The sequence below is a fragment of the Scyliorhinus torazame genome, chromosome 27 (genome assembly GCF_047496885.1).
Source record: "Scyliorhinus torazame isolate Kashiwa2021f chromosome 27, sScyTor2.1, whole genome shotgun sequence".
In the NCBI taxonomy this organism is placed as follows: domain Eukaryota; kingdom Metazoa; phylum Chordata; class Chondrichthyes; order Carcharhiniformes; family Scyliorhinidae; genus Scyliorhinus; species Scyliorhinus torazame.
This window is the reverse complement of record NC_092733.1, coordinates 11,875,933-11,888,293: the sequence shown is the minus strand read 5'-3', so window position 1 is coordinate 11,888,293 and position 12,361 is coordinate 11,875,933. Positions and strand designations below refer to the sequence as shown.

The 12,361-nt window shown below is 46.6% G+C and overlaps 1 protein-coding gene across 1 annotated transcript in view; it reads left to right on the top strand.

The window, feature by feature from the left end:
- Positions 1–12,361, top strand: part of LOC140403203 (venom factor-like) — a 259,736-nt gene that overhangs the window by 54,706 nt on the left and 192,669 nt on the right. The window contains exons 15-16 of the mRNA XM_072490955.1: positions 6,621–6,750; positions 10,337–10,408. Coding sequence (XP_072347056.1) covers positions 6,621–6,750; positions 10,337–10,408 — 202 coding nt within the window. The remainder of the gene's footprint in view (positions 1–6,620; positions 6,751–10,336; positions 10,409–12,361) is intronic.

Below are 12,361 nucleotides of genomic sequence, written 5' to 3'. Positions count from 1 at the left end.
GAGTTGCGACGAGGGGATTTTCACAGGAACTTCATTGCAGTGTTAATGTAAGCCTACTTGTGACACGAATAAAGATTATCAAGGTTGTTATCCAGATGTGCACACAGATAGTGAGGAGGTCTGGGCAAGAATAGCAAGAGGGAGCTAGAGAACTGGAGGTGTTGGGGGAAGATGAGGTTTTGAGGGCTGGTGTGAGGGAAGACACACTGGGAGTGATCACTCCAGCAGTACCAACAGTTGTGTGAATAAATGTGAGGGAAAAAGTCAAGAGGTATTGTAATTAATTTGGTTCTCACAAAACTGATGGACTCCAAGGCTCTGCTGCAGGTGCACCCTTTAATAAAGTCCAATGAGGTTGAAAGATGCAGAAGAGAATGGCAAGTTCCGCTACTTTCACCAGCCCTTGAGAATGTTCCACAGTTGAAATGATGCAAATTTCTAGCTTTGGGTCATCAAGGAAGAAGCAGAGTCAGGCACAACAAAGCTAAGATTAATTGTGGACCTGCTACCCATGTTCTTGCTGGAACTGCCTGCCCATTCTCATGTTGTACTTTTCCTCCACTCTGAAATGCAAGCTTGGGCCTGAACTTTCTGGAATGGCAATCAGCATAAATGTGAGGGAGTCCCAAGGTGTGGGGTGGGTTAACCGGGGAGTGGGGCTGTCCCTGGACTCTTTGAAGTGTAGGGGAAGTCCCAGTGACAGAATGGAGGGCTGGTCTGTAAAATAACTACTCAGAAGTTAGAAATAGTTTTAATCCTTCTAACTTCTTCTCGGTAACTATGACATAACCTAGTCAAAACCATCCGAAGTTTCCAGTTTAAGTCATATTTTCAGATGGCTCCCGTTGTAGGGAAACTGCCCGAGGAATGTTCACACTTCCAGGCAATTACTGTGTAAATCTTTCCTGGGAACGTCTGAAGGTGATTCCCCAGTGCATCCATGGGGAAACCCCAATGCGATGCTGGCGAGTTCGGAAGTTAGAGACCTATTTATACGCAGATACTAAGGTAGGATCTGAGAATTACACATTGGGGTTGCCAAGGGGCAATCTCACTTTGGATGATAAAAATCTTAATAGAAAATAGAGCGGCACGATAGCACAGTGGTTAGCACAGTTGCTTCACAGCTCCAGGGTCCCAGGTTCGATTCCCAGCTTGGGTCACTGTCTGTGCAGAGCCTCAAGAGTCTGCACATTCTCCCCGTGTGTGCGTGGTTATACGGGTGCCCCGGTTTCCTCCCACAGTCCGAAGATGTGCAGGTTAGGTGGATTGGCCACGCTAAATTGCCCTTCGTGTCTAAAAATGTTAGGTGGGTTACTGGGTTACTGGGATAGGATGATGGCGTGGGCTTGGGTAGGGTGCTCTTTCCAAGCGTCGGTGCAGACTCGATGGGCCGAAAGGCCTCCTCCTTCACTGTAAATTCTATGTCTATATCTAGAAAAGGCAACAGAGGTATTAGTTACATAAGCTGTGCATGGCTGCCTCTGCCACCTCCATCTGGACGCAAATGCTTTCTACTGGCAGCATTTTCTGTATTTGCTTCATATTTCCCACATCCACAAGGATTAGTGCTTGGGCCCCAGCTATACCAATGATTTGGTTCTGAAGACCAAATATAGTATTTCCAAGTTTGATGCTGACATAAAACTGGATGAGAATGTGAGTTGTGATGATGATGTGGAGAGGCTTCCCGGGGATTTAGACAGGCTGAATGAATAGACAAGAACATGGCAGATGGATTATAAAGTGGAAAAATGTGAAGTGTATGTACGAGGAACCTTCCTCTCCAGCCTTGAGCAGAAAACCCAAACCCTGGCACTGGGCAGACAACATAACCTCCTGGATTCCGACTCTTGGTTGCACAGAATAGAGTCTATCCCTTGAACTCCACTGTTTCCTAATACCACAGTACGAAGTCTTACAACACCAGGTTAAAGTCCAACAGGTTTGTTTCGATGTCACTAGCTTTCGGAGCGCTGCTCCTTCCTCAGGTGAATGAAGAGGTCTGTTCCAGAAACACATATATAGACAAATTCAAAGATGCCAAACAATGCTAGGAATGCGAGCATTAGCAGGTGATTAAATCTTTACAGATCCAGAGATGGGGTAACCCCAGGTTAAAGAGGGGTGAATTGTCTCAAGCCAGGACAGTTGGTAGGATTTCGCAGGCCAGATGGTGGGGGATGAATGTAATGTGACATGAATCCCAGGTCCCGGTTGAGGCCGCACTCATGTGTGCGGAACTTGGCTATAAGTTTCTGCTCAGCGATTCTGCGTTGTCGCGGGTCCTGAAGGCCGCCTTGGAGAATGCTTACCCGGAGATCAGAGGCTGAATGCCCTTGACTGCTGAAGTGTTCCCCGACTGGAAGGGAACATTCCTGCCTGGTGATTGTTGCGCGATGTCCGTTCATTCGTTGTCGCAGCGTCTGCATGGTCTCGCAATGTACCACGCTTCGGGACATCCTTTCCTGCAGCGTATGAGGTAGACAACGTTGGCCGAGTCGCACGAGTATGTACCGCGTACCTGGTGGGTGGTGTTCTCACGTGTAATAGTGGTATCCATGTCGATGATCTGGCACGTCTTGCAGAGATTACCATGACAGGGTTGTGTGGTGTCGTGGTCACTGTTCTGAAGACTGGGTAGTTTGCTGCAAACAATGGTTCGTTTGAGGTTGCGCGGTTGTTTGAAGGCAAGTAGTGGGGGTGTGGGGATGACCTTAGCAAGATGTTCATCGTCATCAATGACGTGTTGAAGGCTGTGAAGAAGATGACGTAGTTTCTCCGCTCCGGGGAAGTACTGGACAACGAAGGGTATTCTGTCGGTTGTGTCCCATGTTTGTCTTCTGAGGAGGTCGGTCCGGTTTTTCGCTGTGGCGCGTTGGAACTGTCGATCGATGAGTCGAGTGCCATATCCCGTTCGTACGAGGGCATCTTTCAACGTCTGTAGATGTCTGTTACGCTCCTCCTCGTCTGAGCAGATCCTGTGTATACGGAGCGCTTGTCCATAGGGGATGGCTTCTTTAATGTGTTTAGGGTGGAAGCTGGAGAAGTGGAGCATCATGAGGTTATCCGTGGGTTTGCGGTAAAGCGAAGTGCTGAGGTGACCGTCCTTGATGGAGACGAGTGTGTCCAAGAATGCAACTGATTTTGGAGAGTAGTCCATGGTGAGTCAGATGGTTGGATGGAACTTATTAATGTCATTGTGTAGTCGTTTCAGTGATTCTTCGCCGTGGGTCCAAAGGAAAAAAATGTCATCGATGTATCTGGTGTATAACATCGGTTGAAGGTCCTGTGCGGTGAGTAGGTCCTGTTCAAACTTGTGCATGAAGATGTTGGCGTATTGGGGTGCGAATTTGGTCCCCATGGCTGTTCCGTGCGTCTGAATGAAGAACTTGTTGTCGAAGGTGAAGACGTTGTGATCCAGAATGAAGCGGATGAGTTGCAGAATTGCGTCTGGAGATTGGCAGTTGTCGGTGTTGAGTACTGAGGCTGTTGCAGCAATGCCGTCGTCATGGGGGATGCTGGTGTAGAGTGCCGAGACGTCCATTGTGACGAGGAATGTTCCTGGTTCAACTGGTCCATGGGTGCTGAGTATCTGTAGGAAGTCCGTCGTGTCGCGACAGAAGCTGGGCGTACCTTGTACGATGGGTTTCAAGATGCCCTCGATGTAGCCAGAGAGGTTCTCACACAGGGTCCCATTGCCTGAAACGATAGGGCGGCCTGGTGTGTTGGCCTTATGTATTTTTGGGAGGCAGTAGAGATCTCCAATGCGGGGAGTACGTGGGATGAGAGCACGTAGGGTGCTCTGAAGATCTGGATCCAAGGTCTTGATCAGTCTGTTAAGTTGGCGGATGTGTTCCTTGGTCGGATCTGCGGGTAACTGTCTGTAGTGTTCTTGGTTGTTCAGTTGTCGGTATACTTCTTTGCAGTAGTCCGTTCTGTTCAGTACGACAGTGGCAACTGCCAATCTCCAGACGCAATTCTGCAACTCATCCGCTTCATTCTGGATCACAACGTCTTCACCTTCGACAACAAATTCTTCATTCAGACGCACGGAACAGCCATGGGGACCAAATTCGCACCCCAATACGCCAACATCTTCATGCACAAGTTTGAACAGGACCTACTCACCGCACAGGACCTTCAACCGATGTTATACACCAGATACATCGATGACATTTTTTTCCTTTGGACCCACGGCGAAGAATCACTGAAACGACTACACAATGACATTAATAAGTTCCATCCAACCATCAGACTCACCATGGACTACTCTCCAAAATCAGTTGCATTCTTGGACACACTCGTCTCCATCAAGGACGGTCACCTCAGCACTTCGCTTTACCGCAAACCCACGGATAACCTCATGATGCTCCACTTCTCCAGCTTCCACCCTAAACACATTAAAGAAGCCATCCCCTATGGACAAGCGCTCCGTATACACAGGATCTGCTCAGACGAGGAGCGTAACAGACATCTACAGACGTTGAAAGATGCCCTCGTACGAATGGGATATGGCACTCGACTCATCGATCGACGGTTCCAACGCGCCACAGCGAAAAACCGGACCGACCTCCTCAGAAGACAAACATGGGACACAACCGACAGAATACCCTTCGTCGTCCAGTACTTCCCCGGAGCGGAGAAACTACGTCATCTTCTTCACAGCCTTCAACACGTCATTGATGACGATGAACATCTTGCCAAGGTCATCCCCACACCCCCACTACTTGCCTTCAAACAACCGCGCAACCTCAAACGAACCATTGTTTGCAGCAAACTACCCAGTCTTCAGAACAGTGACCACGACACCACACAACCCTGTCATGGTAATCTCTGCAAGACGTGCCAGATCATCGACATGGATACCACTATTACACGTGAGAACACCACCCACCAGGTACGCGGTACATACTCGTGCGACTCGGCCAACGTTGTCTACCTCATACGCTGCAGGAAAGGATGTCCCGAAGCGTGGTGCATTGGCGAGACCATGCAGACGCTGCGACAACGAATGAACGGACATCGCGCAACAATCACCAGGCAGGAATGTTCCCTTCCAGTCGGGGAACACTTCAGCAGTCAAGGGCATTCAGCCTCTGATCTCCGGGTAAGCGTTCTCCAAGGCGGCCTTCAGGACCCGCGACAACGCAGAATCGCCGAGCAGAAACTTATAGCCAAGTTCCGCACACATGAGTGCGGCCTCAACCGGGACCTGGGATTCATGTCACATTACATTCATCCCCCACCATCTGGCCTGCGAAATCCTACCAACTGTCCTGGCTTGAGACAATTCACCCCTCTTTAACCTGGGGTTACCCCATCTCTGGATCTGTAAAGATTTAATCACCTGCTAATGCTCGCATTCCTAGCATTGTTTGGCATCTTTGAATTTGTCTATATATGTGTTTCTGGAACAGACCTCTTCATTCACCTGAGGAAGGAGCAGCGCTCCGAAAGCTAGTGACATCGAAACAAACCTGTTGGACTTTAACCTGGTGTTGTAAGACTTCTTACTGTGCTCACCCCAGTCCAACGCCGGCATCTCCACATCATCCTAATACCACTACATTCCTTTTAACTTCCCCCCCCCGCCTCCCCCCCTCACCCTCGCTGCCACCCCCTCTTGAATGGCTTTCATATAGCATAGTGCAATGGCCAGCCTGCTGATCCACACTGCAGCGTGTGCCCTTGTCCATAAAGCAGCAAGAAGCTTGCACGTATTTGTCAGTAGGGCTGAGACTCTTCTATTCTCACCTTCTTGATCCCTTTACCATGGTCACAACCTCCTCCCTGACCACTGACCAAGCTCGATCAGTTGTTAATTTTAAATCTGGGATTGATAGATTTTTGTTCAACAAAGATATTAAGGGAAATGGGCCAAAGGCAGGTATATGAAGTTAGGTCACGGATCAGTCATGATCTCATTGAATGATGGGACATGCTTGAGGGACTAAATGGCTTACTCCTTTTCCTATGCTCGTAGATGGTGCTAACCTAAGGGCTATAACTGCCTTTTGTAACAAAGTGTCAACAAGTTCTCCTGAGTTCAGAAGAATGAGAGGTGAAACATTGAAAGATTCAGAACTTTTACTGGGCCCAGTAGGGTAAATGCAGGAAGGATATGTCCTCGGGCAGGGGGACTCTATAACCAGGAGCACAGTTTCTGAATAAGACTAGATCATTTAGGACTGAGATGAGGAGGAATTTCTTCACTCACAGGATGGTAAATCTTCTGAATTCCCTCCCGTAGGGTGCTGTGGAAACTCAGTTATTGAGTATATTCAAGGATTCAAGAGATATATAGATTTCTCAATATTAAAGACATCAAAGATCTGGGGATACTGTGGGAAAATGGTGGAGGTAGCTAGAAGATTAGCCAGGCCTAGTTAAACGGTGGTTCAAGATTGAGGGGCTGAATGGCCTATTCGCACTCTTATTTCATACATTCCTGTCCACCGTATTTTCCCCTAATTTGTGGAAAGACAGCTGGATACAGATTAGCTGGTGGTATTTCTGCTTCACCACTAACCTACCAACTGAGGGGAAGATAGGTTGTTATGCCATTATTTTATCAATGTAGTTAATAAACATACTTGATTTGTGTGCATTCTATAAAGATCTGGAACGTTGTGGAGAAGGATGACATTGGCTGCACGCCTGGAAGTGGCAGCGATGTCCTTGGCGTTTTCTCAGATGCAGGACTAACATTTGTGACAAGCACTGACATCAAGACTGCTACAAGGACAGGTACCGTTTCCTGGAAGCAGTCAACATAATTAATTGATTAGGGATCTTAAGGTAAAGGAACTCTTAGGGAGCAGTGACCCTGCAGTTTGAGAGGGAGAAGCTGGAGTCAGATGTGACGGTTTTACAATTAAATAAGGGTAACTACAAAGACAACAGGGAGGAGCTGGCCAGCGCGGTAGCACAGTGGTTATCACAGTTGCCTCACAGCTCCAGGGTCCCAGATTCGATTCCCGGCTTGGGTCACTGTCTGTGCGGAGTCTGCACGTTCTCCCTGTGTGTGCGTGGGTTTCCCCCGCGTGCTCCAGTTTCCTCCCACAGTCCAAAGATGTTCAGGTTAGATGGATTGGCCGTGCTAAATTACCCTTAGTGTCCAAAAAAGTTGGGTGGGGTTATTGGGTTATGGGGAAAGGGTGGATGTGTGGGCTTGGGTAGGGTGCCCTTTCCAAGGGCCGGTGCAGACTTGATGGGCCGAATGGCCTCCTTCTGCACTGTAAATTCTATGATTCTACGATTCTATGATTGGAAAAGGAGACGAGCAGGGAAAACAGTGGAACAGCAAATGCAGGAGTTTTGGGGGGTTATGCAGGAGGCACAGCAAAAATTTATCCCAAGGAGGAGGAAGCATGTTAAGGGGAGGACAAGGCATCCAGGGTTGACGAGGGAAATCAAGGACAGCATAAAAGCAAAAGAAAATGCATATAAAGTGGCAAAGATTCGTGGGAAGCCAGAGAATTGGGAATCATTTAAAAGCGAGCAATAAAAAAGCAATAAGGGGAGAGAAGATGAAATATGAGTGCAAGTTAGCTAGTAATATAAAAGAAGACAGGAAGAATTTCTTTCATTATATAAAAGGTAAGAGAGAGGCAAAAGTAGACATTGGACCACTGGAAAACGTGGCTGGAGAACAAGAACAAAGAACAAAGAAATGTACAGCACAGGAACAGGCCCTTCGGCCCTCCAAGCCCGTGTCAACCATGCTGCCCGACTAAACTACAATCATCTACACTTCCTGGGTCCGTATCCCTCTATTCCCATCCTATTCATGTATTTGTCAAGATGCCCCTTAAATGTCACTATCGTCCCTGCTTCCACCACCTCCTCCGGTAGCGAGTTCCAGGCACCCACTACCCTCTGTGTAAAAAACTTGCCTCGTACATCTACTCTAAACCTTGTCCCTCTCACCTTAAACCTATGCCCCCTAGTAATTGACCCCTCTACCCCGGCGAAAAGCCTCTGACTATCCACTCTGTCTATGCCCCTCATAATTTTGTAGACCTCTATCAGGTCGCCCCTCAACGCCCCTCCATCGTTCCAGTGAGAACAAACCGAGTTTATTCAACCGCTCCTCATAGCTAATGCCCTCCATACCAGGCAACATTCTGGTAAATCTCTTCTGCACCCTCTCTAAAGCCTCCAGTAATAATAGGAAACAAAGAAATGGCAGATGAACCTGAATAGTTACTTTGCATGAGTCTTCACGGTGGAAGACACCAGTGGGATGCCAGAGGAGAATCAGGGGGCAGAGGTGAGCGCAGAGGCCATCACTAAGGAGAAGGTTCTGGCGAAGCTGAAAGGTCTGAAGGTGGATAAGTCACCTGGACCAGATGAACTACACCCCAGGGTCCTAAAAGAGATAGCTGAGGAGATTGTGGAGGCATTGGTGGTGATCTTTCAGAAATCACTGGAGGCAGGAAGGGTCCCAGAGGACTGGAAAGTGGCTAATGTAACACCACTGTTTAAGAAGGGAGGGAGGCAGAAGACGGGAAATTATAGGCCAGTTAGCCTGACTTCGGTCATTGGTAAGATTTTAAAGTCTGTTATTAAAGTTGAGATTGCGAAGTACTTGGAAGTGCATGGTAAAATAGGACTGAGTCAGCACAGCAAAGCGAGATCATGTCTGACAAATCTGATAAGAGTTTTTTGAGGAGGTAACAAGGAAGTTAGACAAAGGAGAACCAGTAGACGTGATTTATTTAGATTTCCAGAAGGCCTTTAACAAGGTGCCGCATAGGAGACTGTTAAATAAGTTAAGAGCCCATGGTGTTAAGGGTTAGATCCTGGCATGGATAGACAATTGGCAGACTGGCAGAAGGCAGAGAGTGGGAATAAAGGGGTCTTTTTCAGGATGACAGCCAGTGACTTGTGGTGGGACCACAACATTTCACAATATACATTAATGATCTGGAAGAAGGAACTGAAGGCACTGTTGCTAAGTTTGCAGATGATACAAAGATCTGCAGAGGGACAGGCATTATTGAGGAAGCAAGGGGACTGCAGAAGGATTTGGTAAAGCTAGGAGAGTGGGCAGTGAAGTGGCAAATGAAATACAATGTGGAAAAGTGTGAGGTTATGCACTTTGGAAGGAAGAATTTAGGCATAGACTATTTTCTAAATGGGAAAATGCTGAGGAAATCAGAAGCACAAAGGGACTTGGGAGTCCTTGTTCACGATTCTCTAAAGGTTAATGTGCAGGTTCAGTCGGCAGTTAAGAAGGCAAATGAAATGTTAGCATTCATGTCAAGAATACAAGACCAGGGATGTACTTCTGAGGCTGTATAAGGCTCTGGTCAGACCCAATTTGGATTACTATGAGCAGTTTTGGGCCCCGTATCTGGGGAAGGATGTACTGGTCTTGGAAAGGGTCCAGAGGAGGTTCAAAAGAATGATCCCTGGAATGAAGAACTTGTCGTATGAGGAACGGTTGAGGACTCTGGGGCTGTACCCGTTGGACTTTAGAAGGATATGGGGGAATCTTATTGAAACTTACAGGATACTGCGAGGCCGGGATAGAGTGGACGTGGAGAGGATGTTTCCACTTGTAGGAAAAACTAGAACCAGAGGACACCATCTCAGACTAAAGGGACGACCCTTTAAAACAGATAAGGAGGAATTTCTTCAGCCAGAGGGTGGTGAATCTGTAGAACTCTTTGCCGCAGAAGGCTGTGGAGGCCAAATCACTGAGTGTCTTTAAGACAGAGATAGATAGGTTCTTGATTAATAAGGGTAGCATGGGTTCTGGGAAGAAGGCAGGAGAATGGGGATGAGAAAATATCAGCCATGATTGAATGGCGGAGCAGACTCGATGGGCCGAGTGGCCTAATTCTGCTCCTGTGTCTTATGGTCTTATGGAATTAACATCAGTAACTTCACATAAAGGGAAGCCTGGCAATGGTTGAGTTCTATTTACAGTGATAACTTGAATAAATAATGGTTTAATGCAGTGTCCTTTAATTTTGCTGAAATCTAGTCCAGCTTGACGATACATATCTGCATAGCACTGATTCCACCTCGATTCTAATTTAAATCTCCCCCGATTACCAGCACCTCCAATAATCATCCTTTCAGAAATCGTTACTTTCACTAATTAAAATCCCCACTTCAGCCACACTTGCTGCCGAGTTCCACCATTCGCGGTATTTTGCTGCTGATAAATTCTCTTCTTAATTTGCTGGAATAATCTGTACAATGAGGACATTAGGAGCATGCAGTTGGGTTTGCAAAATTTATACTGTGCATCAAGATTGTTTGAAACTGCAGGCCTGTAACTCATATTTTAACATGCGTCTATTTCAATTGTCAATTGCAGAGCTGAAATGCAAACAGCCAATGAAACGTAAACGTCGTTCAACGGAAATAATGGACCTTAAGGCAACCAAATGTATGTGTTTCTGATTTAAGAAATAGCGCTTTGCAATTAATCACATTTGTAAGGGTCATTTTTCGGGCAGCTTTTTTAACCCAAATGTTAGAACGTTTCTGTGATGTTTCTATATAACTGGTAGCCACCATTCTTCTCCATGAAAACAAATGTCTGATAAATTATTGCGTCTCAATTTGCTTCTATTAATGTGACAAGTGTGACACATGCATTTCCACTGTTCCAGTAATATGCAGAAATATACTGTGGATGGAAACTTTACAGGGACCGGATATATTTTTCTGTTGGCGACATATTTTCCTTGATATTGATGCAAACATCTGCAAGGCAGGTTTCTTGAAGGCACATTTTTTTTAAATTTAGGGTACCCAATTCATTTTTTCCTATTAAGGGGCATTTTGTGTGGCCAATCTACCTAGCCTGCACATCTTTGGGCTGCGGGGGCAAAATCCATGCAAACACAGGGTGAATGTGCAAACTCCACACGGATAGTGACCCAGAGCTGGGATTGAACCTGGGACCTCGGCGCCGTGACGCAACAGGGCTAACCCACTGTGCCACCATGCTGCCTTGAAGGCACATTGTTAATTAACTCTTATGTACAACCAGTTATACTAGCAGGTAAATGCCTCTATAAACTGACCAAACAATGAGGAACTATGGCAAATTAACCCTATGTGAACTGTTTTGAACCTTGCCGTTGCCAGCAGAATTTTAAGGCTTAGAATTCAGCATATGTTGCGAACACCACCTGGAAGATTCCCTCCAAGTCACTCACCATTCTAACTTGGAAATAAATCGGCTGTTCCTTCACTGTTGCAGGGTCAAAATCCAGGAAATTCCTCCCTAACTGCACTGAGGGTGTATCTACACCACATGGACTGCAGCGGTTCAAGAAGGCTGCTCACCACCACCCTCTCAAGGTCAACTAGGGATGGGCAGTAAATGCTGCTCTAGTCTGTGACGCCCCCATCTCATAACTGCATTTGATAAAAATCATGATGAGCAAGAAATTAACACGATTGATACTGGCAACCCAAATTTAAAACAGTTAAATATAAATTAGCATTTATAAACGAGTGTTCATAAAAATAAACAGGATAATAGTGATTTGACAGAAGTGTGCAAGATTATGAGACGTTTGGATAAGGTTGAAAAGGAAAGTCTATTCTTATTATCTGATAGCATTCAATAAAGCATCACAGAAAAGGTTGCTTAATAAGACACTCCACGGTGTTGGGGGTAATACTTTAGAATAGATAGAGGATTGGCTAACTAATAGAAGGCAGACGTTTGGGCATTTTTAGGGTGGCAACCTGTAACTAGTGGAGTGCCACAGGGATCATTGCTGGGGCCATCATTATTTACAATATATCTTAATGGCTTGGATGGGGGAAGGGAATGTACTACTGCCAAGTTTTCAGATGACACAAATATAGGTGGGAAGGCAAGTGGTGAGGATGACACAAAAAGTCACAAACATGGACAGGTTAAATGAATGGACAGAAACTTGAGCAGCTCACACGTCAGGGAACCCGGCACAGTTGGGGTGTTGCCATCAGCGGATTTGGAATATCCCACGAGTGGGAAGGGCTGGACAATTCCACCCGCAGCTTTTAGTGAGCATCTTAAAGAAGCAGAGTGCTTTGGGAGGGGAGTGGAATTCTTGGAGCTAAGTGCTGAGGAAGTTGAACATTCGGGTGTGAAGATCAACAAAGGAATTCATTTTATCACACATTTTCACAAAGGAGGCCGGCCATTCGGCCCATCGAGTCCACGCTGGCCTCCTTTGTGAAAATGTGTGATAAAGTGAATTCCTTTGTGCGATATTCCAAACCCGCCGATGGCAACACCCCAACTGTGCCGGGTTCCCTGACGTGTGAGCCACGCAAACACCAGAGACATTGGTAGGATCAGAGAGTCCCTCCACTGGCCAATGACATGCCGCCTCCA